Source organism: Mus musculus, chromosome 2, assembly GCF_000001635.26.
Source record: "Mus musculus strain C57BL/6J chromosome 2, GRCm38.p6 C57BL/6J".
In the NCBI taxonomy this organism is placed as follows: domain Eukaryota; kingdom Metazoa; phylum Chordata; class Mammalia; order Rodentia; family Muridae; genus Mus; species Mus musculus.
Window position 1 is genome coordinate 31,812,681 of NC_000068.7, and position 13,913 is coordinate 31,826,593.

General features: G+C 55.1%; 1 protein-coding gene across 3 annotated transcripts in view; it reads right to left on the reverse strand.

The window, feature by feature from the left end:
* Nucleotides 1-609: 609 nt before the first annotated feature.
* Fibcd1 (fibrinogen C domain containing 1) overlaps nucleotides 610-13,913 on the reverse strand; it is a 33,675-nt gene continuing 20,371 nt past the window's right edge. For all 3 annotated transcript variants that reach the window (XM_006498468.3, XM_006498467.2, NM_178887.4), the window contains 3 exons: nucleotides 8,792-8,888; nucleotides 4,444-4,623; nucleotides 610-4,017 (listed from right to left, as the gene is read on the reverse strand). In XM_006498468.3, coding sequence (XP_006498531.1) covers nucleotides 3,758-4,017; nucleotides 4,444-4,623; nucleotides 8,792-8,888 — 537 coding nt within the window. In that variant the 3' untranslated portion in view covers nucleotides 610-3,757. The remainder of the gene's footprint in view (nucleotides 4,018-4,443; nucleotides 4,624-8,791; nucleotides 8,889-13,913) is intronic.

The window sequence follows — 13,913 nt, forward strand, 5'->3', positions numbered from 1 at the left end:
CCATCCCTCCAGCCCCATGACCCAGAGTGAGCTGCCTAGAGGACAGGACACTGAGAATCTTGGGAAAGAGTCTGAGAACTGGTGTCCTGTGGACATGGCCTCAGGACACTCCCACAGTACAGGAGTGGTGATCCCTCCCTCACTGCCCCCATGCCGGGGTAGGGGGCGGGGGGTTCCGCCCCTGTTCTCTCTGCAGTGTGGGCACTCAGTCAACCCTACCTTTCATGGAATAACTTGAGCTTCAAGTTGAAGCATCGATTAGAAATAAATGACTGTTTATTAGTTCCTCAGAGTGTCGACTCCTCAGAACCCCAGGACTCATTCCCTATAGGGACAGTTCATCACCACAAAGACACCCGTGGGATACACAGAGCCAGGCGAGGTGAAGCCATGAGTCCTAGACTCCAGAACAGAAGCCCCGCTAGATGCAGCCTCTGCAGAAGGCTGGCCTGACCTTGCCCGGCTGCCGGGGCTTACCTGGCTCTGCCTAGCCAGACACAAAGAGCGAGCACAAAGCCATCTGGAGAGGAGGGCAAAGCAGTCCCAGGGCACTGGGTACCTGCCTCGCTCTGCTGTAACATGAAGCAGTGCAGGACTACACGTGAAGGCTGGTGCTGGGTCACCACGAGACTTTATTGAAGACAAGGGTACACAAGACACCGGGTGCACACAGCCCCAAGTAGCAACTAGGCCCACTGTTTGCCCATGGGGTGCTGCACTGACCCTCAGAGCTGCTTCCAGCCCCAGGGCCCCATTGTATCTGACAGCATGCACACCTGCTCTGCTTGGCACAGCTAGCCTCAGGTCGGACCCCCACTCACAGCCACTGAGCCTGAATCCTGGCCTCTGGATTTATGGATCCCTGCAGTTGCTGGGCCACCAGAACCTCGGGCAACCTGCGCCAAAGGCAGATGAAGGAATGAGGCTTTGAGAGGCCCCCGGGCACTTTGGGTCCATGTTGCTTCATCACACTTCTGGGTTCCATGAGACTTCTGCTGGCATGTTGCTCCTTAGATCACAGGGCTCAGGGCAGCTGTGGGCCTAGCTCATACATATCTCCCACCTCAGAGTCAAGTCATCTTGAGGACGGCATCTGTTGCTCATAGACTTTCTGGTTATCCAAGGCCCTGCTATCTTCTAGAAGTGCTGGTTGTGGGCCAAGTCCTGCAGTGACCATGGCCACAGATGGCTCGTTCTCCACCTGGAGGCTTGGGGTGACACAGATGAGGGGCAGGGAAGAGCCAGGAGCTGGAGATGACACTCCCACCTACAAACACTAGTGTCCCACACGCACGAGCCACTAATGCCACAGGAGAGGCTCACAGCTCTAACTGGTCACTCACCAGCCCAGGTTTGCAGGGGACCCAAGGCACTGTCTGCTCCCTGCATGCTGTCTAGGTGGCCACTGGCACGACCCAGGTGTACCCAGCTATGAGGCCTTTGGTAGAATCCACAAAGCCAACCTAGGCTTGGAAAGATTTTCGATGCTTTGCAAAGTAGAGACAGCCACAGTGCCAAGACCCTCGTGTGAGATGTGGAGACTCTTCCCAAGAAGATAAGCAGTGTGGCTCTGCCAGGTGACTTCATAGACTCACCCTGGTTAGTCATTCCATTGACAAACCAAAGTAGGTCTGGGGTATCAGGGACCACAGCCCACTGACATTATGTCTTCTTAGTGGACCTGTCCTGCCCCCCAAACTTCCCAGCATTCCTGCTTCCCGTGGTCACTGATCACAGGTGGCAGCCACCTACACAGACATCAGACCAGTGAATGAAAGCCAGGGCTGGAGGCTGTGGCCCAGTGTGCAGGAATAGTGCTCCCAGGGACAGTGCTCCCGCCTGCCCTTGGAGGGTGCACACCAGGAAGGTGAAGGACTGTTGACCTGGTCTCTCCCTACTAACTCCTGCCCACTCGGCCAGCGTTTGACAAAACCACACCCCCTAGAGTACTAGCCTGGCTTGGGAGAGAGCTTGGTGTCCCTGGGGCAGTGGCTGGGCTGAAGGGCTGTCATTTCCAATGTGACCAGACAGGGATGCATGTCACCCTTCACCAGCTGCCCTGATGGGCTGAGCTTCAGCTCCTGCATTCTGCAGCCCAGCCCTGGCCCACAGCCCTCCTGTCCCACACTTGCATGTGTGAATCTGTTGCTTCACTCGACGGAGTTTGTTTGATACCACATCAGAAAGCGCTTGGCACTTCTGAGCAGCGCTTACAGCGGCAGCTGGCAACAGAAGCCACTTTAGCACCAGCCTCGGGGGTGGGTAGTGTCTGCCAGGATGTGTTTAAGCTCCCACACACCTCTGCAATGAAGCTAGGTGCCAGGTGTCAGGGACAGAGAGGGAATGGGAGGGGACTTTCCTATGTATCCCTTGTCCCATCAGAACCTTGGCTACTCTACTCATGTTTCGTGCCACCAGCGCGGGACCATAACCAGTCCTGTCCAGCACCTAGGACGGCTTTGACTCTCACAGGTGCTACAGATCCTTGCTGAAGACCCGAGGCCCAATGTGAGGGACTGAGCAGGTCACACAGTTCATCGGTGGCTTCAGGCTTTGGTACAAGTCTGGCAGAAAGGAAAGGCATGGGCCTCTGCCTCCAGACAGAGGAGGTCACCATTGCCATCTTACCATCCAGTTCTTTTAAAGCCCCTGTCAGGCTTTCAGAAGAGCATCTCAGCTGCCAAGCAGGTAGCTGAGGGCGGGGCTGCAGCCTGCCTTCCTGCGGGATCACCCGTGCAGGTGTTGAGAAGGCTGGACAAGGAAATGTCCAGATGTCCAACCTGTTTGAGGGCTCTGTCTCCTGCCCTCCCCTCCACCCCACCCCACCTGTTAGACCCTGATGGCAGTGTCCGTGATAGCCAGCAGGGGGCAGTCTCTCTGCAGAGATGGTAGTCTTGGGCCATGCTGAGTCCCAGGGCTGGCTGGCTTCTGAGAAGATCCTAGAGTCAGTCCATGGAGGTCGGCAGAACACAAAAGCCTGGCACAGCCTCACCCCAGGAGGTCCTCACTGGCTTAGGCCAGTCCCACCCTTGCCCCACAGGCAGATGATGTGGGGCAGGACCCATGGGTGCTCTGCAGGAGGGCAGGTGGACCTTGTTTGAGGTGGGAAAGAGCAGATGAGCTCTGAAAGCAACCAGAAGAATAAAAACCCCCAGGTCTGTGGAGACCCAGGGAAGGGTGGCCTAGGGGTCTGGTCTTGGCCTTGGGGCTTTGTAGACAGCTGTGCCACGGCCCAGTTGGCCACAAATGAGAGAGAGCTGTGGCAGCTGCACAAGGTCCTCTGATAAGAGGTAGGGTCTCCAGGCCCTGAGGGATTGGGGTTAGGGCAGACAGGTGTCAGAGGTGAGAAGGTCTGAGCCTTCCACTTTGATCTGATGGAGGGGACCAAGGTGCTGCCTGCCCCCAATTCTGGATGTTTTTGCCAAGCCAGGAAGAATGGGAGATGCTGCCTTACCAGGATGCAGCAGACAAAGCACAGGGACCAAAGCCTGGGCAGGTGGGATTTGGGGTTGCCAGGTGCCAGCTCCGCTGGTAGGAACCAAAGAGCATGTCACTTGATAGACAGGGACCTGGTTGGGGAAGGAGTGTCACTGGCTCAGGAAGCTGAGTTTCAGGGCTGACCCTGGGCCATCCCTACTAAAGAGCAGACCAGCCATGCACAGGTGGGCAGAGCATGTTCTTGCAGCAGTGGGCATGGGATGAGATGTGTAGGGACTAGACATAACCAGAGGACGCTGGCACTGGGCAGTGGGCCAGTCTAGCGGTCCTCACGGACCGGCCGGATCTTCATCTCCGAGAACTTGAGTGAATACTGCCATCCCGTCCAAGAGGACCACTCGACGCCGTCTGCGTAGGAGGCGTGTGCACCACGCAGGTACTGGCCATTGAGGTTGGATGTGTGACAGTTGCGGTACCACCAGGCTCCTCGGTAGAAGGCGGCACAGTTGTTCTCCGAGTGGTCGCTGTCCCGGTCCTTGGTGGTAAACCTCATGCCACTGTGCTTCAGGAGGGAGTCACCTGCATGTGGCATGTGCACACAGCGGTGGGCACCTGGCCAGACACCCGGGCAGAAGCATGCATAGGCCCCCAAACACTGTCCACCAGCCACATGAGTTTGGGTGTGCGAATGCACACACCACCCCTCAAACCTGTGCCCAGGCTGTCTCTAACCTCCTCCCAGCTTTCTGACTCACCCATTCCTTTATCTGAGATGAGCCCAGAGAACTCATCTACAACTTACTGGCCCCACAGAAGCCAACCCCGGAGACCTCCAGGCTCCAGTTCTGGGCCCAGCTCTTCACTCTGTGAAATGGGTAAACCTCCCAGGCCCCATAGCATTGCAGGAGTGAGGACCCGGTGAGACTTGTGACCTAGATCCTGACTGCAGAGAGCAGAAGGCTTTGACTGGCCAGGCCAGCTCTCCCTGCTGCACTGGATCCTCACCTGCGGTGCCGGAGTAGTCAGCCACCGTGAGTGGGTACCCATCCTCCTCGGGGTCCACAGAGAACAAGCCCACACCAAAACTCCCGTAGTGGGCATAGGCGGTGCCGTTGTCAAAGTCTTCTAGGTCCACGTGAAGCTCGTATGCTGCTTGTGTGGTCAGGGCGTGAATCCGCTTGAGCCCTGAGGGTGGGGGAGGGGAGGAAGATGGATGAAGTCAAGGGATGGGAGGGGGTGGATACCCTTCACCCACCCAGACAGGAGCTGGGACAACTGCTAAGTGTGTGCTGCCCTGCTCTCTGGGCCACTTCCCTTCTCCCTGTAGGAGGGATCTGGGCAGGAAACTAGAGGCTTATTGGTCATGTCTGATTGGTGATGGCGTCCCATGTACCTGTCAATCTCAGGAGTCTTCCTTCATCCTCTCCACCTTATTTTTTGAGGCAGGGTCTCTCACTGAACCTGGGGCTCATTGATTCAGCTAAGCTGCCTAGCCAGTGGGCCCCAGGGATCCCGTAACCCCATCTCTACCTCCTCAGCACCAGGACGTGTGGTGCAGGTACACTGAATGACATTGAACTTAGTTTTGGGGGTTTTTGTTTTTTTAACATGGTATGAGGATCCACAGTGAGGTTCTTTATTGACTGAGCCATCTCCACAGTCCCCCAAATGTATGCATTTTGAGGTGACAGCTGGTAGAGAGAGCGCTGGAATTTGCAGTTCAGATGGGTGGTGGCACAGGTGGCTGAGCCCAGCCTCTGAGCCATCTTGTGGTGTTTTCCATGCCTGTCTTTTTATATGGCCTGTTTGCCTTTCTGTTTCAGCCTTGGGAAGGTGGCTGCTCTCCCGTGCTGACCCAGGGACCTCCTCCTTCTTAACATTCACCATTCTGGTTCTCCCTGGCTCCTTATGGATTTCCCAGTCAGCCTAGTTTCCCAAACACAACTCTACAGTCAGTGTTTGTTGCGACCCCAGTGGGCACAGTGGGACCAGGCATGGCAAGCGCTCAATAAATACTTCTCAGTTCATAGAACCAAGGCAGTGCCAGCATCTCCTGCCATCCCCGGGCCTGGTTCTGCACACTCCTGCTGCCTACCCACTTCCTCTCTCCCACTCTCCTGCTCTCTGGCCCTTGGGCCATCTCAGGGTCTCACACAAATAGGGCACTTCCCTTCCATCAGGATCAACCCTTGATTAAGAGGGCATTTAATTAAACGCTTCGCAGGTTCACACGCCTATAGTGTTCCATCAGTCCCTTCCCGAAGGCTAGTATTTGGGTTATTGTGTGCTCGAGAGCTTTGTGGACCCTCCCTGCTCAGCCCCAATATTCTTTGCCAGGCAATCAACAGATCACCCCAGGATCCCTGTCCCCCCTTCAGCCCCTCTCGGAGCTGCTGACTCAGTTCAGCCAAAGACCTGGAGGCTGTGGGGTTCACCCAAGAGCAGGCAATCCCACTGCACCCTGCCTCCCTGCCTGGTCTATTCTCCCAGGGCTAGTGCTATCAAGGCAAGCTACTCTCCCCTCTCAGGGTGTGGCTTGCACACCTGTGCAGGGCTGATAGACAGATGCTCAGGCAGCAAGTGACAATGACAACAGCTGGCACCTGGAAGTCAGGGACCAGTCTGAGCACCTCCTGTATGGTGACCAATCAGGCAGCACAGCCTGTGACCAATGCCACCATACTCGACCCAGGACTAGCTGCTGCTGGACAAGGACGCAGGGAGGTGGGCATAACAATGCCCCACTGTATGGGTGGGAGAAGGAAGGCTCAGAGAGGTGCAGTCACCTGGTCAGATCACACAGCTGGCGAGCAGCGGAGCTGGGATTTGAACCCAGGCAGAAGGACCCAGACCCCTATTCTACTCCAGGCCTTAGCTGGGACAGATTGCATTTCCCAGGAATGGTGTATGATGGAGACAGCCCCAGGGGATGCTGGGAGATGCCTTTTCCCATTACTACACGGTCACTGAGATCCAAAGACCTACAGTCAGCATGCCACAGTTGGGGTTAACAGTCCTAGGCTCTGGGCACACCTTTCAGGTACCTGGCACTGGGGCTGGCTAGATGGCTCAGTGGGTAAAAGTGCTTGCTGCCAAGCCTGACAGCCTAAGTTCAGTCCTCAACATAGTGGAGAGAACTAACTTTCCTAAGTTGTCCCCTGATCTCCACACTCAAACCATAGCGCAAGCACACATTCCCCCCCCCCCCCAATAAATGGCAACAAATAAAATTAAATTAAAAACACAAAAAATGAGGTCTGGAAAGATAGCTCAGTGGTTAAGAGCACTGGCTGTTCTTCCAGGGGCCTGAGTTCAATTCCCAGCAACCACATTGTGACTCACAACCATCTGTAATGGGATCTGATGCCCTCTTCTGGTGTGTCTGAAGACAACGATAGTGTACTCATATACATAAAATAAATAAATCTTAAACACACACACACACAAAAGAACAAATAAATGAAATTTAAAAGCATGGTAAACAGTGCCTGAGGAATGACAGACACCTGAGGTCAACCTCTGGCACACACACACACACACACACACACACACACACACACACACACACAAACGTACATGCCTACCTGCATCCATATCACCCCACACACACATACAAAAATTGAAACTTCAGGAAACAAGCAATAGTGGGAAAAAGCTGAGAGGTAAATTAATGAAAGCAGACATGTGTGATAGCTACCTGTAGCCATTATATATAAAGAGCATCTGTAAGTCAATAGAAACAGAGGAAGCCCTCAATGAGAAGGAGATGGAGGGGCAGGAAAGCAGAGGTGATGCCACAGGGCTGCTGAGGGCCTCTGGGTTGACATTCTTGTCAGGGCTTCTCGTCTGCAGAGCTAATCAAGGCCTTGCTTAAATGCTTCCTCCCCACCTTCTACAGCTGCTGATAGATTTCAATTAAGATGCCAGCTAGCAGCGAGCCGCCAGTCCTGCTCTAAGCTTATGGGTGGGGAGCGGGGACAGCCTCTAACCAGCCGCCACCACGTCTTCGTTCACATAACCACCTCAAGTAGGTAAGGAGGAATTTCCCACCCATCCCTGTTTGTAGTCCCTCCTAAAATGTCATAAAAGCATGCCCCGTTCCTTCCCATGGAGCTGCCTGGCTTCCACACCCAGCATATACGATGGGACTTGTGGCTTCTCTTCTTGAACTTCAGCTTTGTCGTCTGTAGAAGGGGGGTGATGGGGACAGACCACCCTCCTGGCTGGTGTGAGGCGTTAGGGACTGAGGTGTGGCATTTAATGGCCCCACAATGAACACAACAAACTCTGACCATGGCCCAAATGTTGTGCGGCCTTCCCCTATGGAAAGTCAGGATGGGGTGGACCCTGCCCTCCTGGCCTCTGGTCAAGGAACATGGACTTACGTGACACCATAGGTCAGAATGCTGGTGCCTTAAAGGTATCCACCTCCAATTTGTCATGGGGCCTGCCTTCCCCCACCCACAGGTGCAGTGAAGGTCTCTTCTCACCAGGGAGCCACCTAACACCGCCTGACACCCACACCCAGGGTTCTACCCCTCAGGATGGACTAGCCTATTACTGGAGCTCACACTCATCAACCCCCAGCAAGGCCACTGCTAGCCCCGAGGGCAGGGCAATGCCTGGATCATCCCCAGTCCTCCTGATGCCTGAGATGGGGTCCCCTCACCCACCATGGCTGGAGTGACCCAGGGCTGTCCAGGACTCCTAGGCAGTCCCCAAACAGGACAATGCTTCCTGCTTCAGACCTAGAGTTACTGAGACAACCCCTCCCTACCTCCTTCATGCATCCCGAGACCTAAAGAACAGTTATGTGGCCTGGGGGCAAGTGCCTTTGCCTGCTGAGTTTGGTTTATTATTATTGCTGTTGCTATTGTAGCTGTTTTTGAGACAGGATCTTAATATGTTGCATTGTCTGGTCTGGAAATCCTAAGCACACCAGGCTGGATTCAAACTTGTAGCAATCCTCCTGCCTCAGCCTCTCTGGTGCAGGGGTTACAATCGTGAACCATCAAGTGTAGTTTTTGTTTTTATTTTTCTTGCTGGTCTTGAATGACAGAGCTCAGTCTGGCCTTAAACTATGTAGCCTGGCTGGCCTGGAACTGGGGTCCTCCTGCCCCCTGGGTGTGGTGCGGGGGCCACCTCACCCAGCTTTCCTTGTCACACTGAACACTGCATGTCCACAGGACCACACATAATGGTCTCCTGTTGGTTCTATTCTCAAGCTCTCGATCACTTGAACCGGTAGTTACTCCCACATACCAGCGAATGGCCTCAGAGACTAGAGTGGAATCCAGTTAAGGACAGGCAAGGGCCCGGCAGAGGATGGAGTCCCCAGAATGCAGCAGCTTACCCAGCCAGTGCTCTCCTGTGAGCTTGCCGAAGCCCTCCCGGTACGCCTCCCAACCTCGGAAAAAGTTCACAGAGCCATCTTCCCGGCGCTGAAATACCTGCAAGGGCAGAGAAGGCACAGCATTGGAGCCACGGCCAAGGAGCCCACACCCTAGACTCTCAGCCTTCCTCAAGCCTCCCCGGCCGGCATGGGACTCAGGGATGAGCTGGGGTGGGGTCCAGGCCACCCACTTCAATCAAGAGCTCCTGGCTCTGGGACCTGGAGCAGACCAGAGTCTCAGAGGCTCGTGGTGACCAGAGACAGGTCTGACTAACCCACCACAGATCACAGGAGGAATCGCCACAGGCCACAGGCAGGAACCTCAGCTCCCAGGCCCAGAGTGCTGGTGCCGGGGTGAGCCTTTCCTGGTTCTCACCAGGAAGCTGTGGCCCAGCTGACACAGTGCTTGCAAGCCGTACATGAGCTCTCTGGGTTTTGTCGTCCTGAGCCAGGCGTGGTGACATGGCACTAGGAGACAGAGGCAGGAAGATCAAAGTCGTCTGTGGCTACACTGAAAATCCAAGGGCATGAGCTCCATGAGATACTGTCTCAAATGAAAGAGACAAAGTTAAAAACAGAGGGAGAGCAAGGGAAGGAGGGGGAGAGAGGGAGGGGGGAGAAAGGGGAAGAGAGGGGAGGTGGGAGGAGAAAGGGGAGAAAGCGGGGAGAAAGGGGATGGGGAGAGAGGGAAGGGGAGAGAGGGTGGGGGGAAAGAGGGAGGGTGAGGGGAGACAGGAAGGGTGGGAGAGATGGAAGAAGGGGGAGAGATGGAAGGAGGGGGACATATGCCTAACGTTTTTATTGGAGTTGTCTGTTTGGTTTCCAAGACAGGATCTCCCCTGTACTCATCTGTCTGGAAATCACTGCACAGCCCATAGCAATCCTCCTGCCTCAGCCTCCCCAAATGCTAGAATTACAGGCATACTCCATAATATGCGGTCCATTCTCAAGTTTTTAAGCAACTCCACACCTTAACCTTGACCCCCCCCCCCCAGATTCCCGCCTCTCACCCAGCTTCTCTCCACAAATCACACATGCCTGGCAGGATCCAGGGGGTATGGCCTGGGAACCCTGAATCCAAACCACTCCTCAAGGGAAGCCCACGAGCCCAGAGCAGGCATCGGGTGTGACTCGGGCATCAACGAGCCATTGAGCCGCCAGAGCCGCCTCTGTTCTTTTTAATAACATTCTCGATTTGGGAGTCTGAAGTCCCCTTGGTTAAATTGCCTTGAAATAGGACGGTGCTGGTCCTGGCCGAGCTGACGAGTATTTACACGGTCGCTGACAGTCCCGTTCTGGGGCCGCCTGGCCCACGCTGCCTTTCTGTTTAACAAGCCTTTTCCTGCTCATTTGCAGAGGCAGCGCCCACCTGCCTCCATCTGTGTCTGTGTCTGATGTCAGAGCTCTGGCTGCCACTCTCATTACTAAGCAGCCCGGTGCCGGCAGCTCGGAACCGCCCGGGTGCCCGGGCGGAGCATCGGCGTCTGCTCTCGAGATGCACCAGGTCCCCAGGGACGCGTCAGTCACAGACAGTTGGGCAGCTCTGACGTCACATGCTAGAGAGAAGATGACACTTTTTTTTTCTGCTTCCCCCGACCTGGTCCTGCCCTGAAATATCAAGTCCTCAGGAGGGACCCGCTGGGTGGAAGGAAGTTCGATAAGGCTTGGGGAGATCTGAGCGGTGTGGAGAGCCGTATTGACTGCTGCACATTGGGACCCTGAGCACGCGCCCTTTGAAAGGCTTAATCCTGGCAGAAGCTTAGGCCCTCCCGAAGGCAAGGCGAAGGCGGCAGACAGGCTGAGCCTGCTTCTGCTGGAAGAGGAGGAGGAGATCTGCAGGACCAAGCAGTCTGCAAGCCCTCACCCCACCCCCGCAGGCCAGCTCCTACTGGAGGCCCTAGGGCCCCCACCCCGGGGGAACCCAGCCCTGTCAAATGGAGTTGGGTGCTAAGGGCCTGAACTACAGGGTCTAGCTGCTGCACAGATCTCCTCACCTCTGCAGACCTGTTTTGTCACCTGTGAAAGGCGACAGGCTGTCAAATCCACTGAGCCTCGTGCAGTCAGTACTGACCGGTCAGATAAACAGGCGCTTAGCAGGCCGGCCAGTCTCCTTTGCTCCCCTCTCCCTCTAATCCAGCTCTCTCTTCCAAATGGCAGCTCTACACACCTCCTCCCCAGCCTTCTCGTGCTACCAACTTCTTTCCAGCATACGGTCCCATCCAGTCTCTCCGGAGAAACTAAGTCCAAGGCACAAGGTCCAGACTGCCCTCTAGAATCTTGGGCTGGCTGGTGTGCAGGGGACTCTATACTACACACACACACACACACACACACACACACACACACACACAGATTCACGGACACAGAGCAAGATCTAAGGCAAAGGAAAGGAAACATAGGTCTGCACAGAGAAACGCAGCTTCCTGAGGGAGACAGAACCCTGACTCCACACTAGCTCAGTTCTGCCCTTCTTCCTCAACTCTGACAGCAAGCTCTACATCCCAGGACCTCCACAAAGAAAGCCTTCTAGTGCCTTGCCTAGTGAAAGTGGGGTGCCAGGCTTCCAACCCCACATGGGAATGAAACCTGTGGAGACCAGACAGGGAAACCTGGTATGAAGAGGGATGTCAGAGAGGAACAGCGCCTCCTACAGGCAGCCAGGCCCAGCGCAGGCTGCAGGCAGTGAAGCTGAATGCACGGGGGGGGGGGGGGGGGGGGGCGCGGCAGGCAACTGTGCCCCTCCTGAAAGGTCAAGGGACAGAGGGACCCTAAGATTTCTGGACAGAGCCTCCCAGGTCTGCAACCCAGCCCCAAAGAGCTCAGAGCAGTGGGCCGGGCCCGGCCTGCTCTTCAGATGTACTGCCAGGGCCCCGTGGTCCCAAGCTATTGTTCCTGGAGCTTGGCCTGGTCCTGCCTTTCCCTAACCCTAAAGGGCACAGAGTAAAACACATCCAAGCCAGGAGGGCAGAGCACCAGACAGATGGTGCTGAGCCGTCGCCTCCCTTGGCGGCACCCGCTGTTCACCACATCCCTCCTCCGGCACAGATGGGCTACTTCTGTGATCTCTATGTTATGGCAGATAGAGCTGGGACAGTGGCAAGGTAGCCAGTACACACTCAGCCACTGCTCCACTGCTGACTCAGCTGCTGTTAGCCACCAGACTGTCCCCACTGCACCGTGGACTCCACTTGAATGGTCACCTGCGGCAGGCACATCCCCTATGCCCACCAGGGCCTCTTGCTTCATTTCTACCCAGCAAAGTAACACCGAAATTAAGAATGGCCAACATTTATGTTAGACTGTTAGATTTGGCCCTGAAGAAACCATAATGTTGGCCTTGGGAGATAAATCAGTTCAAAATTGCTTGCCGTGCAAGGACAGGGCCTGAGTCAAACCCCTTAGACCCCTGTAGAAAACTGGACGTGGCTATCTTCACCTTTAATCTCTGCCTTAGAGGACAGAGACAGGTGGATCCAGCCAGCCCAGGAGAAATGACGAGCTCCCGGTTCAGTGAGCTATTGTGTCTTGAGGCAATAGAGGAAGACATGCAATGCTCTCTTCTGGCGTCAGCATCGCAAGCATGGAGCACACACCCACATCCATATGAATGCACTGTGTGCTGGTACACACACCCATGTGAATGCACTGTGTGCTCATACACACAATCATGTGAACGCACTATGAACGCACTGTGAGCTCCGTATCCCACAGGATTATACAAAGCCAAGCCAAGCCAAGGCACACAGTGGGGAGGCAGAGATGCTGGATCCCTGGGGCTTACCAGTCAATCTTTCCTACTTGGCAAGCCTGATGACACACTCTCAAATTAAAAAAAAAAAAGTATATAAATTGGGCACACACACAGACATGCATGCACATATACAAAGAAACCCCAGCATTTGCAACAAGGGCATTGCAATTAGACTAAGACGCACTATGACCCACCCCTGTGTGGAGCCACCACACATCCCTGCCTTGGCTTTGGAGACAGGACTTGGAGATCTTTGGACCAGGGCTCAGAGAAGAGCACGTCCCACCCCCGCACACAGCCGCACAGTTTACATCGGAAACGGCGGCGGCAGGAAATAAGCAGGCTGTGCCATTTCCTACTGTGTCCTCTTCTGCTCTACTCTATTCGATTTAAAAAAGCAACGTTGATCGCAACCCAGGAAATTGATTTTGCCACCTGCCAATGGATCCAGGCCCACAGTTTTAAGAACTGTTGCCATCAGGTTCCTGGTGTCTGCCGTGGGCCATGCTAGTCACGGGTCGAATATCGAATGACTGAGTGTCCCTGCACACACACTGGTACCCACTGCGGCACAATGTGTGGCCTGACAAATTCTGAGAGGTTCACGTGCTCCAGCTAGCCAGATGGACAAGACCAGGGTGCTGGGCACATGGGTGTGTTTCCAGTCCGAGGCCCAAGGCGAACTGCAGCTGTGGCTTTGGAGTTCTGAAAATCAGCTGGATTATAGTAAGGACGACAGGATTGCAGAATTTAATTAGAGAGCAAGATTCAGCTGGACAGGAGGATACCAGACCCAGGCCTGGAGTGTCTACATCCCTTCCTTCAGCCCCAGGCGCCCCCAGGTAGGCAAAGGCTGAGGACGCCAAGGCCAGAGCAAAGTAGTTATTGATCAACCCTGGGCCTGCAGTGGGTGTTGGCCCGGTCCTGAGCCGATTCACTTGGCTTCCAGCTGGAAGGCAACAGAGAAACGCTCACCGACACCGAGGCCTCCTGGGCCAGAGCCATGAGTGGGAAGGCAGACAGCATGTGTTTTCTTGGTTCTGATTCTTAAAACCCAGTCTCCTGCTGCCGCTGGCTCAGCCTGGAAGTCCCACCCAGGGGGCTCTGCCAAGGAAGTGTGTGGTTCACATGGTTCTGCAGAAAGTGCTGGGTGATTTCAAAGGACAACCAGGACTGCACTTGATGCCTCTGATTGTCCTAAGAGCGTCAGCAGAGCCAGAGGGCCACATCGACACCTGGTGCCTCCCCAGCCTCCTTCTCTACATGTCTGGGCCTCGTAGAGTGTCTACTGCAGAATAACCCTGCCCAGCCCACTCCATGTCTGCAATAGTA